Genomic DNA, 20,453 nt, shown 5'->3' on the forward strand with positions numbered 1-20,453 from the left:
ATCTTTATGAGTTAGATGTAAAATGATAGATACAACAATACTATATATAGTGATGATATAATTAAATTTCATTTGAGAGTAAACAGGTGAAGTACATTTCATGACTTGCAATCAAATTATTCCAAACGTTCGAATCATAGTTATATTAAATTACGAAATTTATTTTTATATGGTACGTATTACATACTGAAAAGCATAATATCTTTCATGACCATACTTTATTGTTTACAGAAAATGAGAACTTATTTTTATCGAACTTCATGCTCGATTTTTATCTCTTGAATGGAAATTCCACTGCCGTTAGTTTTGGGCACCAATGTCACCAACACCTTTTCATCATTATCAGCCCTCAAATCCTCCAAAAGCTCACTTATCCCTAACCTCAATCTTGTCTTCATATTCTTACCATGATCATGGTTATGAGGGACATTCACAAAACTTCCTGCGAACTCAACTTGATCCGCTGTGGCGCTCATCCCATCATCTTCACAGTTAATTAAAACATCAAACTTCACAAACTCATCTGTCTTCACTTCAATCCCATCGATCACCAAAATCTCTTCTTCTTCCTCTTTCTCTTTCTTGCTCCTCGATTTCTTCGGCCTCGGAACCAGCACTTTTATCACCTTATCAAGATTCCCTGGAAAAACATTTTTTGTATATGGTATATGGTCGTAGGATACAGGAGCCCTTTCCGATGGTCGATAAGGTTTGCAGTTTATCCATGGTATATCTACATCTTGATAAACATAGCCAAGATTCTTAGAGTCACAACAATCCCTCACCTTGGCTCGAACCAAGTCAGCGTTCTCATCATAGAACACGAACGATGAATCAAGCCAGTCTTTATCTGTAAAATCCTTTCCACCGAGAGTTTTCCATATTGACCACATTCTATCGATATTCGCATGATGTGCATAGAATATAGGATCTCTAGCAGCAGAATAAAAGGTACCCATGTCTTCCCAATTCTTTTGTTTCGGATCTCCGGTCCAGCTATGAACCGGAGCATGTGGTGACACCTCGATGGAGCCAGAACCAGGGTTAGGCTCATCACCTGCACGATAAGGTCTACCCATGAAAAGACTAGCAGTCTTTGCACTAGACACCATTTGTCTATACATAACGCTGAGATTTCTGGACGTAAGCTCAGAGCGGCTCAGATTTTTGTCGACACCATTGAAGTCAAGATCAACCACAGACGGTGGTTGATGATTCGTATCGCGAAGAGGATCGTATAATTGAGAATTCTTATTTGTAAAAATATCAGGGATTTGCATACCATCTGGTGCATCCCAGTTCCAAAATGGAATAGCGAAATTTGGGTCATCAATTAATTTGCCACAAATTTTCTCGAAAAAGTATACGTAATAGCGATGGTAAGGAAAGAATAGCCATGAGGTATGTACTTGATGTTCCAGATTTGGGAAACCGACTTGTTTATACGAGCCATCGCAATACGCACAATGAATGTTAGCTTGTTGCATGAAGTTACGAGGATCATCATGTGGGAGAGCTTTCATGAGCTCGATAGCTTTATTGAATTTAGCTATGTAATCTTCATTAACAACCAAATGTGCTGCCGGCCTGACACGGAGAGTATTTGACTGCGGTGGTTTGAAGTCGAGAATATTTGTGGTGATTGGAGGGCAACAATTTATGGGTTCAACACCTATGGGTAATTCAGCTGGACCACATTTTGTGACGTCGGGAGCCATGACTGGATCAGCAAAGGCCAATGAATTAGATCCAAAAGTGGTGGTGGCGCTGTACAGACCTCCGATCCGTAAAAGGATGTTTCTCCTATCAAATTTGCTGGAGTTTGCATGGTGGTTGTCATCATCTATGGTTTTGCATGAAACTGCATGGCGATGGTTGGAGATTCTAGCTATTGGAACTTGAGATGACTTAAAAGAGAAGGAAGAAGAGTAGGTGAATGAGGAAGAGAGGCTCCTTCCACCGGTGAAGGTGGAGGTAGTGGCAGTAGGGGTTTTGGTTGGTGATGCTGCAGGCGATGCCATAGTCTTAGGTTTAATTTTGAGAGTGAGATATGTGAAGAGTATATATATTTATATACGAGCGTATGAGAATCGAATTTTACTAATTTATCCTTTTAATTTAATAATTGAAGTTATAATCATTGAGTGTATTACGAGAACTCTATAAAACATGAATTGTTGTGTATAGATAAAAAATATTGTGTACGAATCACTTCCCATATATATATATATATATATATATATATATATATATATATATATATATATATATATATATATATATATATATATATATATATATATATATATACACACAACATCACAACTAACTAGAATGGTAAATCACATAATTAACCCTCAACCATAGCATAATTGCATAAAATGACCAAATATACATCTATGTATCTAATATTCCCCCCCTTAAGATGGAAGAGGAGAATATATATTCTTCAAAGACATCTTGGATATAAGTGGTAGTAACTTGGTAGATGGTAATGGTTTTGTGAATAAGTTTGCTAACTGAAATTGAGACTTAATGGACATTAATCGAATAGTTTGATTAAGAACTCTTTCTCGAACAAAATGTAGATCTATCTCAAAATGTTTGGTCCTTTCATGGAAAATCGGATTGGTAGCAATCTTGATGGTTGAATCATTATCACAGAATAATAATGTTGCTTCTTTAGTGTTAATCTCAAAATCTCGTAACAATTGTCTCAACCAAATTATCTCACAAGTAGTAGAAGCAATAGATCTATACTCGGCTTCAGCTGAAGATCGAGATAGAGTAGCTTGTTTATAAGATTTCCATGAAACTAGAGAATCTCCAAGATATATGCAAAAACCAATAACGGAGCGTCTTGAATCTAAACATTTACCCCAATTTGCATCACAAAAAGCTCTTAATTGGAAATTGGATTTAGCAGATAAGAAAATTCCTTGACCATGATTTTGTTTCAAATACTTCACCAGATGACACACAACTTGATAATGAGGAATTCTTGGAGAAGACATGAACTGAGATAATTTTTGAACTGAAAAAGAAATGTCTGGATGTGTTATATTTAAGTATAACAATCGACCCACTAATCTCCTATATCGTGCAGGATCAACGAATAGATCACCTTTATCACTTTGTAAATTATTTCTAGGATCCATAGGAGTAGAAATAGGTTTGGCTGCTAGGAAACCCAAATCCTCAATTAGTTGCAGTGTATAATTTCTTTATGAAGCAAAAATTCCTTCTTTGGATTTAGCCACTTCTAATCCTAAGAAATATCCCAGAGAACCCAAATCCTTTAGCTTGAATTTGGCACTTAATCGCTGCTTAAGAAAATTGATTTATGTATTTGATGATCCAGTAATCAAGATATCATCCACATATACTAAAAAGAGCAACATAAGTGGATCCCAATCCTTTGAAAAACAAAGAATAATCTGACTTTGATTGTGTAAATCCCAGAAATAACATGAATGAAGAAAATTTCTCAAACCGTTGTCTTGAAGCTTGTTTGAGACCATATATTTATATATTAAGTTTAAATGCCAAAGAAACATTTTTCGGGTATTTGTCTTTCTGAAGTTTGAAACCAGGTGGTATTTCCATGAAAACTTCTTCTTTTAGATCTCAATTGATGTAACGCCCGTAGATTAGGTCTAGTCAATTTAGAGACGATAAGCGTCAAAAATGACTTTTTGATAGAAGATTATTTAGAATAAATAATCTTAACTAAGTTGTAGTATATGTCACAAGGTTTCTGTGCATATAAAGAACGCCGAAATCCGAGTTATGACCTGTGGATGTTTCGCGACAGAACTGGCATGACGCTGAATGACGTAAAAAGTAGTTTTACATTAGATTAATATTTAACTTTAACGATCTAAACAAAAGTTGTAGAGTTCGTTAAACCATGAGCGTGCATAAAAAGAACGTCCGAATCTGACTTCGTATGAGGAAGTTATGATTTTTCTAAGTTTCGACTTAGCGGTATGCAGCCCGAATACTCGATTTGAGATCGAATGGTTTTTAGCCGAAACAATCTAAACGAGAAACGAAGATCTTGTTGATAGTAGTCCAACGGTAAAAAGACAGACAAAAATGAACGTCGGACGAAGAAGTTATGAATTTCTAACAAAGTTTTTATGTCCCGGCCTACTAAAAATACATAATAAAAAATAAAGTCAAAATTAGTCAACGGAGTGTAAACGAAATTTGTAGAGCATAATCTCACCTATGCGTGGATATAAAGAACGCCGAAAACGGAGCTCGTATGCGGAAGTTATGAATTTTTGAAGATCGTGGCACACATACCAAAGCTTATCCGAAGCGTACGCCCAGCGTAACCAAAATTACGCCCAGCGTACTGAGTACGCCCAGAGTACTTGGAAATTACGCCCAGCGTACTTGGAAATTACGCCCAACGTAATCCCAGACCCAGCAGCCTATAAATAAAATGCCATAGCTACCGATTTCTTTTGTTCAAACTCTTTCTTCTCTCTAGTTTTTGCCTCGATTTGCGTGCCAATTATATCCCGAAGCCCCGGTATCATTCTTGAGCCCCAAAACAAGTTTCGAAGTCCCGAAGATCCCGAGAAGTGAGATTCCCGAGCCAAAGCCTGCCTGTGAGGAGCCCGATTTTTGTGAAGATCTTCAAGATCTACCCAAGAATACTACTTCTACAAGTCGTAGTGCTGTCCGATCATCTTCTGATCAAGTGAGTGTATCGTCACTTTCGTCTTACACATAGATATGAAGTATTTTATAAAATACGTGCTATGTGTATATATATTGTTGTTTATATGTGTGAGTGTGTGGTTACTTTCTTCTAACACATAAATATGAAGTATTCGCTATGAAATACATGCTATGTGTTTATATATTGTTGTTTATTTGAGATAAGTATGGAATAGATGTTTTATATGGTTTTTAAATGAGTTAAACTATATATGTATTTTATATCTACTAATATGTTAGGTAGAACATTGGTAGATGAGATAGTTGGTATGTGATAAAATGATGAGGTATGTAAGATGATTAAGAATGATATTGGCAGATGCACCGATTAGAGAATGTCGTAATACTAGCAGATGCGCTTAAGAATAATATTGGTAGATGCACCAAATAGAGAATGTCATAATACTAGTAAATGCGCTTATAGGATAATGTCGGCAGATGTGCCTAAAAGAGAATGTCATTAACCTGGCATCCACACCTCATAGTGTCTGATGTAATCCTGGCTGAGGCGCTTAAAGGATGATATTGGTAGATATGCCTTATGTAGCAATGGATTTTGTGTCAATCCATAGGTCAATCCTTAGGAATGAATGAATGAATGATAGTTGAATTCTTAGGGTAAAACCTTGAGAAATAAAGAAGATAATGGGGATGGGTAATTGAGTTGATTGTTTGATGGTTGAAAATAATAATTATATTATTGTGGGTCGAAAACCTTATATGCTCACCAGGCTCCCAAGCCTGACCCACTCAGTTTTCTTTGTATCACATGTATCAATACGAAGGCATATTTCACTGAGAGATTATAGGAGATGTAAATCATTAGTGTAAATAAATGTAAGTTCTGTTTATGCTTATGTGTCTGTATCGGAACATGATATCCCGGGATTTTTTTATATAATGAAAATACTTTTCTTTAAGAAATGCTTTGATAAATTCTTATTATATTTTGTTTTGGGGACAAATTCCGCAACAATTTTCTTTAAACGATTACTCTGATTTTAAAAACAAAGCATAAACAAATCGGTCTTTTCTGGCCGTGAAATTGGGGATGTCACAATTGAGGAAAGCATTATTGACATCTAATTGGACTAAATTCCATGACTTGGTAGCAACAATAATAAGGAGCATCTTAACAGTTACTAACTTAGCAACAGGGGTATATGTGTCAAAAAAATCTACTCCTTCTTGCTGACCAAAACCTTTGGCAACTAAATGAGCTTTATATCTTTCAATTTGACCATTACTTCCATATTTCAATTTATAAACCCATCTGCATCCAATTGTATGTTTATCAGAAGGCAAGGGCATAATGATCCAAGTATTGTTTGCTTCCATTGCAGTAAGTACTTCATCCATTGCTTTACACCATTGTGAATATTTTGCTGCTTGACTAAAAATTTGAGGCTCAAATTTGGCTGAAATGTTCATGACTAAAGCTTTCTGACTTGGAGAGATCTTGTCATAACCGAGAACATCTTCCAAAGGATAAAGTGTATTGAATGATAACTTTTAACGTGTAACAGATTTACAATGAAAATCTTTTAAGTATAATGGTGGATATCTGGTTCTAGTAGGTCTACTAGTAGTAATGTTAGGATTATGAGAAGAAGAGTTTCCAGAAATAGAAGAAGAATTGGAATCAGGTGAATGACCAGGATGATCAGAATTAGAAGAATCTGGAAACGGAACATCTTCATTTGTGGAAATAGGAAGCACAAATTGATCAAAGAAAGAAGATGTTTGAACTTAAGTATTCATAAAACGAAATATTGATTCATGAAATACAACATCTCTGGAAATGATAAATTCATTTTTGGAAAGATCATAAAGTTTGTAAGCGTTCATGTTAGGAGGATAACCAACAAATACACAAGATTTCTACCTGGGTCAAAATTGTGATATGTTTGCAGCCAAAGTAGAAACATATGCTAAACATCCAAAGCTTCTTAATTGAGAATAAGAAGAATGTTTACCAAATAAACTTTGATAAGGAGTATTGTAGTGTAAAACTTTAGAAGGTAGACGACTAATAAGATAAGCAGCAGTCAAAATACATTCACTCCATAGAGTCAAGGGTAAATTTGACTGTAAACATAATGCTCCATCCACATTAAGCAAATGTTGACGTTTTCTTTCCACCACATAATTTGGTTGAGGTTTAGCAACACATGACCTTTGATGAATAATACCTTTTTGATGAAAAAATCTGTAAAGTCCATCTCTTTAGCATTGTCAGATCGAAAAACTTTAAATTTCTTATCAAATTGAGTAAGAACCATTTGATAAAAGGCCGGAATAATGGTAATAACATGTGACTTGTTTTTCAACATATCAATCCAAGTATATTTGCTATGATCATCTACAATTGTAACAAAATATCTGAATCCTTGAATAAATGGAGTAGAAAATGGAACCCGTATATCACAATGCACAAGGGCAAAACAGTCATTTTCCATATTGTTGACAGAAACAAAGGGCAATTGTTTTTGTTTGGCTAAAGGACAAATGGAACAATGTGAGAGATCTGTATTAGCAACTTTTACAGATAACAACTCTTTTATTGGTGATATACACTTATTAGATTGATGCCCTAATATGGTGTGCCAAACATCTAAGGAAACAGAACAAATCTAGATATCTTTCTTATGGCTTTTCTCATCCAACACATAAAGCTCTTGATAGAGATCAGCTATGCCAATCATCTTCATATCTTTCATATCTTGGATCAAAGCATGATGAAAAGTAAACTGTATCATCAATCTTTGATTATTAGTAATAGAACTCACAAAAATCAAGTTCTGATCAAAATAGAACATATGGAACATCTTTTAAAATGAAAAGATGATCAATGATTATGTCACCAATAAGATTAACAGGAAGAGTAATCTTTTTAGGAAAAGTAACAATGTGATGAGAAACTCTTTTATTGTTGGAAAACATGGAAAATTCATGACAAACATGTTGAGTTGCACATGAATCAATTATCCATTTCTATGATTTTTGCCCTGAATTAATAGAAATGGAATAACATTTACCAATAGTTGTTTCCTCGTTTGGATTAACAGAGATCATATGATTGGAAAGAGCTGACATGATTTGCTGACATTCTTCTTGATAAAATCCTTTGAACATGTTAGACAAATCATTGTTGATAGATGACATTTGAATACTTGGATCATCATGACAAGCAACTGCATCAACCCTACTTTTGGACTTACAACTAGGAGGATATCCGTGAAGCTTATAACATTTGTTAATCATGTGACCTTGCAACTTGCAATTAGTGCAGAAAGGCCTGTCACAAGTGGTATTCTTGAAGTTGTTTTGAGGCTTGCCACAATTTTGAGTTGATTTAGCTGCAAAGGCCATTAAATGTTGAACATCACTATAAATAGACTATTGATTCTCTTCTTGAACGAATCATTCAATCCCATTAAGAAATTCATTATATGCTAATTGTGAAAATGCTGCTTAATGTTCTCAACACTACAACATTCACATTTGTTACAAGTACAATTAGGTCTGAAATTGACTAATTTATCAGTAATCTTTTTGAGTTTTGTGAAGTAAGTAGCAATAGAATCTTGATTCTGACTAAGATTCGATAATTCTCTTCGAATTTGAAAAATTCTCGGTCCATTACTCTGTTGGGAACGATCTTTTAAATTGTTCCAGATTTCAAAATCACTTTTAGTAAACATGATACTAGCTGAAATTTCTTTGGAAACTGAATTTAAAATCCAAGAAATTACCAATTTAATGTTATGCATCCATGCATTGAAGTTAGAAATTTCAGACGAGCTTTGCTTTGGAAGAGATCTATCAATAAATCCAGTCATGTTCTTCACAAATAAAGCCATCTAACCTAATATCAACTTCACCACAACCTTACTCACTTTAAGAAATATTCGTTAATCTAGATAACCAATTTTATATAAATAAAAGGAAAATCTTGAAAAATGGGTGGTGTGGTTTCCAAAAAAATAGAGTTTGTTCTTTAACGTTTAAGATAATCAATATTGGTCTCTATGATTTCAAAATTTTTAATGTAACTGATAACCAAGGAAAATCTTAAGGGTTAATACCTTAAAAGTCATTATTTATTTATCATTGTTTCGATTTAACTCTAATTTTATTTTTTGTTCTTCATTTGCCATTATAGCTTAAAAAATGTTATATTTTCGGCCTTTTATCAGTCACCTACAAGTCATGATGACGTGTCGGTTTTGCATTTCCTTAGTTTTCATTTAGCCTCAACATTTACATATAAGTTTGCATTTAGCCCTAACAATTTTTTGTTCCCTATTTGCCATTGTTTTTTAGAAAATAAATTTCATTTTAGCCCTTGGCCAGTCGTTAATATGTATTTTTATTTCTTTGGTTTCTCAACAAATACGTCATTAGAAATATTTGTTTTCTTAACAAATATGTCATTAGAAATAAACAATTGTTTTTTAGATGAGTTACGAATGAATTAACAATTTTGATTGACTCAAAGGTTATCATGTCATATTTTTTCTTAGATGTCATAGACTCAAGACATACACTAGGTCATTTTTCTTCATTTTAAAATACATGTGTACATTAAATACAACAAACACTGATAATACAAAAAAAAACTCATTAACTTACCAGCTAACACCCCACGCTTAACGAGAAAACACATTTTTTACTCTTTAGAAATATATGGTTTCTTAACAAATATGGCATTAGAAATAACCAATTGTTTTTTAGATGAGTTACAAATGAATTAACAACATTGATTAGCTCAAAGATTCGCATGTCATATTGTTTATTAGATGTCATGGATTCAAGACTTACACTAGGTATTTTTCCTTCATTTTAAAATACATGTGTAGATTAATTAAATATAACAAACACTGATAAAACAAAAAAAATCATTGGTTTACTTGGTAACTAGGGGTGCAAACGAGCCGAGCCGAGCCCGAGCCTGGCCAGGCTTGACTCGGGTTCGTTTAAGTTATATGAGGCTCGAGTCCGAGCTCGGCTCGTGCTCGTAAAGAGTTATTCAAGCTCGGCTCGGGCTCAGGCTCGACTCGTTGTTATCTGACATGCCTAAATAAGCTTAAGCCCGACTCGAGCTCGTTTACTACTACCCTAAATTCATAATTCCCCTAATATATTTTATTTTAATATATATAAATACTAATAAATTATATTATGTAAAGACTCGTTTAGGCTCGTGAGCCTAATCGAGCTTAGTGACATAGGCTTGAGCTCGAGCTCGTTTAATAAACAAGCTTAATATTAAGCTCGAGCTCGGCTCGGGCTCATTTAAAATCGGTTTGGATTCGAGCTTTTAACAATTCGATCTCGAGTAGCTTACGATTAGCTTGGCTCGTTTGCACCCCTATAGGTAACACTTCTCACCCTCAAGAAGAAGTCGCAGTGTTGACTCTTTTCTCTGTTTTTTCCTTTTTCATTTAAAGTTATTATGTTTTAAAATACCTATTCTTGATTGGCCAATGGCTAAAACCATTTTTTTTTTCTAAAAAACAATGGCAAATGGGGAAAAAATATTGGGGCTAAATGCAAACTTATAAGTAAATGTTGGGACTAAATGCAAACTGAGCAAAATAGAAAACGACATGTCATGCTACCTGTTGATGACCGGTCAAGGGCCCGAAAATAAAACTTTTTCTAAAATATAATGGAAAATGAAGAAAAAAATAAATTAGGGTTAAATCAAACCAAAAGTGTATAAATAATGGTTTTTAAGGTATTAACCCAAATCTTAATACCTCAAGGACCATTTATGTCATTTACTCTTTGATAACAATTAAAGTTTCTTGTGTCCTGGAAAATGGGTGAAGTTGATGCAGGAAGGACCTGAAGAAGGTAGGCACACATCATAAACCATTAAAACTAATATATCTATGGCTATTCTGTTTAATTTAATCATCATCTCATCTAGTTTTCATTCCCTTTTGTTGATTTTAGGATTCCATCATTCTCAAACAAAATCCTGAAGATTTTTACCATTTGTTTAATTCCATTTATTTGCGATCTATCTCCTTCAACTCAGTTTTTAAAGGGCTTTTTTATAATAATATCCTAGTGTCATTATTTCATTAAGCTGTTAAATTTCACGATTTCCTTGATTCTGATCGATTTGAAAGCTTGATTTTTTATGTGGGTTTCTTCTAGTTTTGAAATACGCTTGTGGAGTAAAATTTAGGGGTTTGTTACAATGCAATGGTCTTTTTATTTTCAGTTAGGACAATATGCATTTGAAAGAGAAATATTGGCTACTAAAGCCATAGAAATCTTCAATCCTTTTTGTTTTCAACACTAACATTAGTCTTAATCTACAAATTCCGCAAAACCTAAAAACAGAATTGAGAGAAGTTGATGTCTCGAAGAGATTGAACCATGAAGAAGACATTACTTTTCATCTTAAATATTTTAAATTCCTATCCAATTCGAAAACTTTGAGACATAAAGTCTCACATATCAAACAATTATCGAAATCTAGGGGATGTATGTGATGTAGATAGAGTTATATACCTTCTACAATAGACAAAATTGGAAGGGGTCTGTTGCTCTGAGGATTTGTTCATTAGTGTAATCAGTTCTTGTTGAATATTTAAGTGTTGCGTCATTGGACCTTGTTATTATTCCTTTTTGTAAACGGTTTGGTCATGTCCAACCGTAGTTATTATTAGGGTTAAAGTATAAATGGTGCATGCATGTATCTAATTTGAGGAACTATTGATTGATCTTTTCTTGTAACCCTAACACGCCTCTACAATAGTAATTCTTTAAAGAGTTCTTCCGAGGTGATGTCTTTTAATCATTCGACACCAGTTGATACATCTTGTGTTCTTGTTTTCATACCGTGCTATTTATTTACTTGTCAGAATCAAATCGATAGAATTTTATTCCTAACAATTGGTATCATAGCAGGAGGCTATGTACTCAATACACAACTATTTTGTTTGAAGAAGCTATTAGGGTTTCCGCAAATATTGGATCTGTTTGAGCCGTCACTGATTTATTGATGTTACCCTGTGATCTCGATATTAACCTAATACGTGTTTATAAGTCTGATTCTTGATAGGTATTGAAATCAAGTCAACATGCAACACGACGATTCACAGTTAAACTCCATTAACATTACAAGCAACATATGATCGAATACAAGGTTTCCAATCTTGTTTCCTCTGGAGTATGAAGTCTGGGCGTCACTTTTTGAAGATTACGTCGTTGGATCTGAGGATAATGGTTACCTGATATGGGAAGCCATTACTCTAGGCCCGTTTGTTCATACTGAAACTCGAAGAATCATTAAAACTCAAAAGGAATACAACCAACTGCTCATCGATGTGAAGGAAGTTCCCAAGGATGAAAAAGGCAAACTTGTCAGCAATATCAAAGCAATGAGGGTAATCAGATTCTCCTTGCAGTTTGATACATTTAGTTTAGTGAGTTCTTGTACTACAACGAAAGAGATCTGGAATAGGCTTAAAGAGCTTTATCATACTGATGCTGATCTCAAGCACGATACCTAAACCCTTCTGCTTTCGGAGTTTGGGCCCTTTACACAAAATCCGGAAGAAAGTCTGAGCCAGACGTTCAATCGCTACAACCATCTTCTTAGTAGAGGTATCGGGAGCGAACTGATCGAACAAAAAGTTACCTTCACGAATGGACTCAGATAAGAGTGGATGGTTGTCGTGTCTACCATTAAAGCACACATACAATTCAAAAGTTATACAATGACTAAGCTCGTTGGTATTCTTAAGTCACATGAAAGTGTGGTGACAAGAGAAGCGAAATTTGTTTCGAGTATGGGGTCCTTAGCTCTTATGGAAAAAGGCAAAAATGTTACAGAGGAAGAATCTAAAAAGGAACTCTCTGATTGTGATATTTCTAGCGAAGATTATGTACTGATGATTACAAATCCCAAATGGTTCGCCAAAAAGAAATTTCCATTTGCTAAGAACAAAAACTAGCAGGGAAGTTATAGTGCTGAGAAAGTGAAGGAGGAGAATAAAAGTGCTCCTAAGAAGGAAGAAGAGAAGAAAGAAAACAAGCTCGTAGGTGATTCTGGCTATGACTGCAATTATTGTCATGGTAAAAATCATCTGGCAAAGGAGTGCATGTTGAGAAGGCTGAACGAAAAGAAAGATGGCGAGGATGATGAGACTTACTACATGCGTAAGCTGGAAGAGATCAAGAAGAAGAAAACCACTGACAACTCTATGCCTGCTTTAATTGTGCAGGAAAATGTTGAAGATGAGTTTGGAGGAGTGGAGATTTGGTCAACTGACTCAGAGGATGAGGAAGTTCGCAAGACCACACATGGTAGGGCATTCGTTGCGAAGGAATAAATCTCAAAGTTCTTCGGTAGGTGCTTGATGGTGACCAATGGTGTGTCAACTGGTAGTGGATGCGAGGATGCAAAGGGAAGAGGAGACGAGAGGTGTTTTGCTGCAAAACTTGTTAGTGGAAAAATCAACGAGTGTGATCAACTAATTAAAAACATACACACCATTCTTGAATCCCTTAATGTACCTATATCTAACTATGAATCTGAATTAAGCGACCTAAATTTTACTTTTTCAAGTATAACTAATAGTCTTAAACAAACTCGTCTAGTGAATGCTAACCTAACTGATCAAATCAGCATGACGTCATCCAAGAGTGAGGAGCGAAGGATGTGGATTAAGAAGATGGAGTCTGAGTTGTCTAAGTCTAGAGATGAATCAATTTATTTGCAGAGAGATAATTTGAAGTTTTTGAAACAAAGAAACATCTTTTGTTTGATTGCTAAATGACTTTATTCAAATATTACTCAGATGCATTTAGATTGTGAAATAGGTAAAAAGATTCACAAAATGATCTTGCCTTTCCTTGAATTCAAGGAAGAAGAGATTGATGCTGATTGTTACATGTGTGAATCCATTGTCTAATCAGACGAAACCTCTAAAGCTTATAGAATTGGACTGAACAAAGTTGAATCTTTTATTAAGTCCAATGACCATCAGGACATGTTGAGAAACTTGCTTGATGAAAATGACCGGTTGAAAATCAAGACCGAAACAGTACAGAAATTTGACTCATTGAGTTCCAGGTTAAGTTCAGAAAATAAAATAAATCTTGAAAATATATCTGAATTTGATGAGGAAAGTGATATGAGTGAAATATCTGTAGAAGATGAGATTGACTGTTCTGAGTTTGTGAAAAACGAATTTGAACCGGTAAAAGTCCTTATTTCTGAAAACTCAGTTGAGTTCGCTCGGATTTCTCAAAATAAACCGAAAATTTTGAAAGAAAAAGCTATGGTTATCCTAAAGTCCAAACTGTCCCAAATCAAGTCTTCAAAGTTGATGGAGTGGATAAAACTCAAACAATGGAATTAACATCCCTCGTAGAAGAAGACAACAAAGATGGGCGTGACAATTACTTTTGGTCTGCACCAATTGATAATGCGGACGAGACTGTAGGTCTATTAGATAGGACCTCATGGATAACAAGGGGACGTTATGTGGCTAAACCTATAAATAAGCCATCAAGTTTTGAGAAGGGTAGTAGGAGTGGTACTAAGGAATGTCCAAATGAAGATAATTCTGGAAAGAGCAAATCTCATGCAAGAAAATCAAAGCGAAAGGCAAATATTCACAAATCTTCAAAGCAACTTGCTGAGCAAAAACGTGAAAGGAATTAGAGATATCAGAAAAATATCAACAAAAGGAAGAAATTTTGGCAATCCCAAAATTCAAGTTACGTTCACAAAGAGAAATCTTCAAATCAAAAGACGAAAGCTAGTTCACTTGCGAATTCTAGTCAATGTTCGCACTGTCATTCTTACAATCAGAAAAAGAAATCAAAGAACTTTACTCCAAAACCCTCTTCTTCGATGAAATCAAGCGCAAAACCAAAATCTCATCTCCCTCAACCCTTAAAATATTTACCTAACGATGTCAAGGGAAAGAGAAAGCTAGTCGAGGAGTCTAACGTACCAACCAATAAGTCAATGTATAATTCTAAGAGAGTGGAGAAAGAATTCATCAAAAATCAAATCAAATCTAAACGAAAACAATCCGATTTAAAAGAGACAAAACCACAACATAATAAGATTAAAGTTTTCACCATTAAAAGGAAAGATGAAACTACTTTAATTAAGAGAACTTATTTGGTTGATCTTGCTATAACTTCTCCTCGTTTTGTCAAAGGCTCACCAGGACCCAAGCAACTTTGGTTTCCTAAATATGCTTATTCTTTGTAGGTTATTCATGATGATCAGTTTGACAACGAATGGTACATCGATAGTGGTTGCTCACGTCATATGACTGGGAGAAAGGAAGAGCTAAGAGAGTTTCATGCACTGAAAAATGGTGGAAATGTAATATATGGTAACAACTCGTTTGGAACGATCAAAGGATATGGGATGATTACGAATGGAGACTTCTCAATACGAAAGGTGGATTATGTGGAAGGACTACAACACAACCTAATGAGTGTTTCTCAATTGGTTGTGGGAACAAGCTTGAAAGAAAGCTTTGATGACGAAGGTTTTGAGATTGTAGAGAAGGAAACGAAAGCAGTTCTTTTAAAGTCTCCTAGGAAAGGCGAAATGTATCCCCTAAATTTGAACCTGATATGAGGAAAGCTGTAACAACCCGATATTTCAACTCTTTGTAATGACTTAAAGAGTCAAGTATTGTAACCACCTTGGGGTAATAAAATTTACTTTGATAATAAAATGCCTAAAAAGTATCTATTTAAATTCCTATTATGTTTAATATCATTAAACCAGGATCATACTTACAAAGAATGCCCAAACCCGGCTTCGTATGATGAAGTTAAGATTTTCCAAGTCCGGCTTAGCAGTAGACAGCTAAAATCTCGAATCATCGATCGAACGACTGTTGGCCGGAATGACCTAAACGAGAATCGAAGGTCTCGACAATGGTATTACAGCGGTAAAAAGTCAGGCAAAAACCGACGTCAGATAAAGAAGTTATGAATTTTTAAAGAAATTCCTTAAACACGACGATTTATAAAATAAATAATAAAAATAATTTCGGAATTTTCCAACGGAGTCTAAACGAAAGTTGTAGAGCGTAGTCTCACCTACGCGTGGATATAAAGAGCATCGAAAACGGAGTTCGTATGAGGAAGATATGAATTTTTGAAGTTTATTAAATAAATTATAATTATATTTAAATCAAAATGCTAGTAATATCCGAAGAGGAGTCAGCGTCCTCATCCGAGGTACGCGTCGCGTAACCTCGTACGCCCCGCGTACCCGAAGGCCTTGGTCTCGGTCCGTCCACGTCGCCCCTATGCGAAGCTATCCGACCCGCCATCTCATCCGACCCGCCGTCCCATCCGAAGCCGAGGCAGTCGAGGACTCGCTCATGCATGACGTACGCGTACACGCTGCGTACGAGCATACGCCCCGCGTACCGAGGCTTCTTAGACCCCCTATAAAAGGGATGCGAGGGTCTCCGGAAAAATTGCTCATTTCTTCTCACTTCTCTTGCGTTTTACCTTGTTTTCCGTGCCCGTTCAAACCCGAAGCCCTGGTCATTTTTGCTCAAGTCCCGAAGGTCGATTTTACTCCCGAGATTCCCGAGAAAAATCCGCTTCCCGAGACGAAACTCTGCCCGGTTTTCCATCTCGCTATCTTCAAACTTCCAGGTGAGTTCATACCCCTACAAACACTCTTTAAATACATTTTTAAATGCTTTCTATACTCTTTTAGGGGGGAATACAAGTAAACATACGATTTTTATCGTGTATTTCATAGAATTTCACTTTACTCGTTTTTATCAAATGAATCACTTGTGATTTAGTACTACTATGTGAAAACTCTTGTCATACTTCGCATGCACTAGATTCATACAAAGTATTTAGAAATTCCAAAGTATTCTTCGTTGCTAAACCGTTTTATACCTTCTAAAAACTTATGATTTATGCTTTGTCAAACATTGTGAAAAAGGATAAACTTTGCATACAAAACTACTACTTTAATACAGACTTAGTTGAGAATCCATGAGACGTGTACATCTTCAAACACTACCCTTTTGATAAAAGGTATCGCTACAAGTCCTGTCTATAACCAGAGTCTCCCGTACGGAGAACGTGTCAAATGTGTATAGATCTATACGGGAAGTCATGATCCCGCGCCCTGACTGGTAGCTACAGTCCGTCCTTTGGGGTGACAGTTATCATAACGCTACGACGCCTGAAGAACGTCGCTACAGGCATATTATGTTTAGTATGGTTATAAAACTCATCGGATATACAATTATTATGGTATTATGCTTTTATGAACGAGTAGCTATTAAAACTATTCTTCATCTAACAAGTGCGATCTTCGTATAGCTTTATTATATAAAACTATGCCACAACTTTTAAGCACGTCGGTTGCTTGTGATTTTCGGTCTTAGAGACTGCCAGTTATGTTAGGAAAATAAGGGTTTTTCCTGCATCTAAAACAAACAACTAATAGGAAAATAAGGGATTTTCTTGGTGCAACTATTTACAACTTATAACACGAACATTCATATGCATTTCATAAGAAAATAAGGGTTTTTCTTGGAAAGCACAACAAATCATATCTCAACTATTAGGGAAAATATGGGATTTTCTGGATCTAATACATTCATTTTCAACCCAACGAATCATAACTCTTTTCATTTGAAAATACCGCGTTTTCTGGAAAACATATATGAACTTTCGAATGGCGTAGATTTTCTCAAAACACTACTTATGAACTCACCAACTTAATTGTTGACACTTTTTCTTTGAAATAACTTGTATTCTCATGGAACCGCTAAGCAGGTTTGGAAATCAACTTTTGAGGATTAACGTGCTGACGCTAATTACTTCTTTTGAAAGATGTTTATGTATTTATCTTTTGAACATGTAACGAATACAATTATGTAAACATTTTGGAAACCTTAATATGTATGGTGGTGTGTACTTTCCTTTCTATGAACTGTTATGATACTGAATATGACGTCCTCCGCCCCCGAACGTTTCCGCCGTTCTGGTTTGGGGGTGTGACAGATTGGTATCAGAGCACCGTTTATAATGAATTAAGTATATCAAAACCAATTTTTTTGGTATACAACTATAAACTCATCTGGGCAAAAACACTCTGAGAAGAGTCATACTTTTGAAATTAAATTTATTTAGTTTTTGTAAAGTAAGCATGCATTCATCCCGTACTAATAACAGTTTCACATCAGACCATTTTAGAAGTATTATAAATAAGTTGTGCAGTGCAGGTACGCCTTGGGACATGTAATCGAAACTGGGAAGGATATAGCCTGATCAACTATATTTTTCCGAGATCCGACTAACGTGTGTCGAGGAGTGTCTGCAGTGGACAACAAATTTTAAAACTTACCGAAAGCACGTCATTGCATAATACTAAGGGAGCTTTTGTGTCATCATCAACCATTAAACATAAGGGTAAAATAAATGTGCTCTAGCTTATAGTAAATTCCTAACCCTGTTCTCGTACAGACTAAATGGCTGGATTCCACCACCCCAATGACCCCTACTTTCCCAACCAAGGCAATGGAGGATGGATCGAAGATGATCCCGAAGAAGACGATGAGCCGATAGAATTTGATGGAGGAGATGACTCTGGTACAGATTCAGAGCTAGAGGTTATCAATCCACCGGCCCCACAGCCTCCTGTCCATGTGAGGAACTTCCAAGGACCCACTGCTGTGTGGGGAAGTCACCTCCACCACCGGAGCCGACAACAAAGCTTACGCCCTCCCTACGGCATGTGCCGAGAGTTTTATGATGTCAGAGGCGGGAGATCGGCAGACCGGGCACTTCCAGTCATGGTTGGCAAACTAGCCAACCAATGCTATCAATCTGGAGTTCAAGCCAACCGGATCCGCGAGATCAACGTAGAAGTGCAGGTCCACAGTTCTGACATCCGTAGGCTGGATGGAATTCAGGACCATGCCCAACTCCAATCTGAGGCATTTTAGGCACGGATGATTGCAGCCCTAGCCGAGTTAAGGGAGCAACAAGCCGCTTTTGATAGGCGCCTAATGGAATCAAAGCAATCAGATGCGGAGTCAAGCTCCAAGCGCAACCTACATCGCAAATAGTGCTTGCCAGGATTTCAAATTTTGTTATAAATTAGGACTTCGGATAAGAATATTATTTTCTTTAAAACTTTCTGTAATCGAAGACCTTTAGAAAGGTCAAAAAGTTTTGTCTAAACTCGGATGTAACACAACTATATGTTTAATATATATAGGGCATATCTCTTTCTTGTTTTAATTATGTGTAGTCCGTTCAATTCATAAGTACATCCATTCAAACGTTATTAATGAATCAAGCTCAAAACCCAGTGTTGGCCAAACCAAATTCTTAATCTATTTAAGGTAGTTAACTCAATATCATTCAACTCGCAAACCACCGAAACTTATAATATCTCATTTTTCTTTTGGCAGCGCAATGCCTCCTTGTAGATTAGCACGTACCAACGCAACCCCACCACCACCTCCACCACTAACTTATGATCCGGCAATGGTCCAGGCTGCTATCACAGCAGCAGTAGCAGCAACCCTCTCTCAAATAAACTCCAATGCAAATGGAGGTACAGGAAGCAGCACGAATCATCCCAATCATGGTACCGGCCAGGGCCATGTAAGGGAATGTACTTACAAGGAGTTCTCCAACTCAAAACCAAAGACTTTTAATGGCAGTGGAGGAGTCATTGCACTAATGCAATGGTTTGAAAAGACCGAAACAGTCTTCGAGATCTGCTCGTGCCAAGAAACAAGCAAGGTTAAGTTCGCTGCTTGCACCTTCATAGATCGAGCCCTCAGTTGGTGGAAAAGCCATGTGAATTCAGTGACGCTCACTGTCGTTAATGCCATGAGTTGGGAAGAACTGAAGGTTCTACTACTGGAAGAATACTGCCCAAGGGGCGAAGTGCAAAAGCTTGAGCAGGAGCTCTGGAATTTGAAAATGGCTGGAGATGATCTAGTCGCCTACACAGCTAGGTTCAACGATCTCGCTGCTTTGTGCCCTACCATGGTCAACCCAGAATCAAAGAAGGTCGAAAGGTACATTTGGGGGTTGTCACCCCAGATTCAAGGGCATGTCCTAGCTTCCAACCCTATCACCTACAACAGCGCTAAACGCCTGGCTCAATGCCTCATCGACCACGGAGGGAAACAGAGTACCATTGCAGCAACCGCAAATCCACGTAGGGAAGCTCAGGGCCAGAGTAAGCCTTGGAACAAGAGGAGGGGAAAAACCCTCCAGGAGAACCCCAAGAAACAACAAGTGGTAGCGACCCACGCTATTACTGTCCCTACCAACTCTGCCCCCACGAGTTCATACAATGGAAAACTACCGAAATGTAACCAGTGCAACTTCCGCCACCACGGTCTCTGCCGTGACCTTCAATGCACCAGGTGTAATAAGAAGGATCATACAGCCCGCTATTGCAAAGAGCCAACCCAACAATCCGCCCCCACTGCTAATACCGGAATAAGCCGCGCCTGCTTTGAGTGCGGAGGCACAGGGCACTACCGCAGGGACTGCCCGAAGGCAAACAACAGGAATACCGGCGGAAGGGGCCGAGTTTTCACAATGGGACAAGATGAAGCCATTGCGGACCCTACTGTTGTTACGGGTACGTTTCCTCTCGATAACTCGTATGCATGCATTTTGTTTGATAGTGGAGTGGAAAGGAGTTT

The 20,453-nt window shown here is 36.6% G+C and overlaps 1 protein-coding gene across 1 annotated transcript; it reads right to left on the bottom strand.

The window, feature by feature from the left end:
• Nucleotides 1–248: 248 nt before the first annotated feature.
• Nucleotides 249–2,021, bottom strand: LOC145089467 (polyphenol oxidase, chloroplastic-like). The gene has a single exon (XM_079027904.1). It carries the CDS (start codon nucleotides 2,019–2,021, stop codon nucleotides 249–251), a length of 1,773 nt encoding a protein of 590 aa, XP_078884030.1.
• Between the last annotated feature and the right edge of the window lie 18,432 nt (nucleotides 2,022–20,453).

This window comes from Lactuca serriola, chromosome 2, assembly GCF_051521515.1.
Source record: "Lactuca serriola cultivar US96UC23 chromosome 2, Lser_US96UC23_V15, whole genome shotgun sequence".
Lineage (NCBI taxonomy): Eukaryota > Viridiplantae > Streptophyta > Magnoliopsida > Asterales > Asteraceae > Lactuca > Lactuca serriola.

Bases quoted from the DNA above. Each gene is read 5' to 3' on its own strand.
- LOC145089467 (XM_079027904.1), bottom strand. From the start codon at position 2,021: ATGGCATCGCCTGCAGCATCACCAACCAAAACCCCTACTGCCACTACC.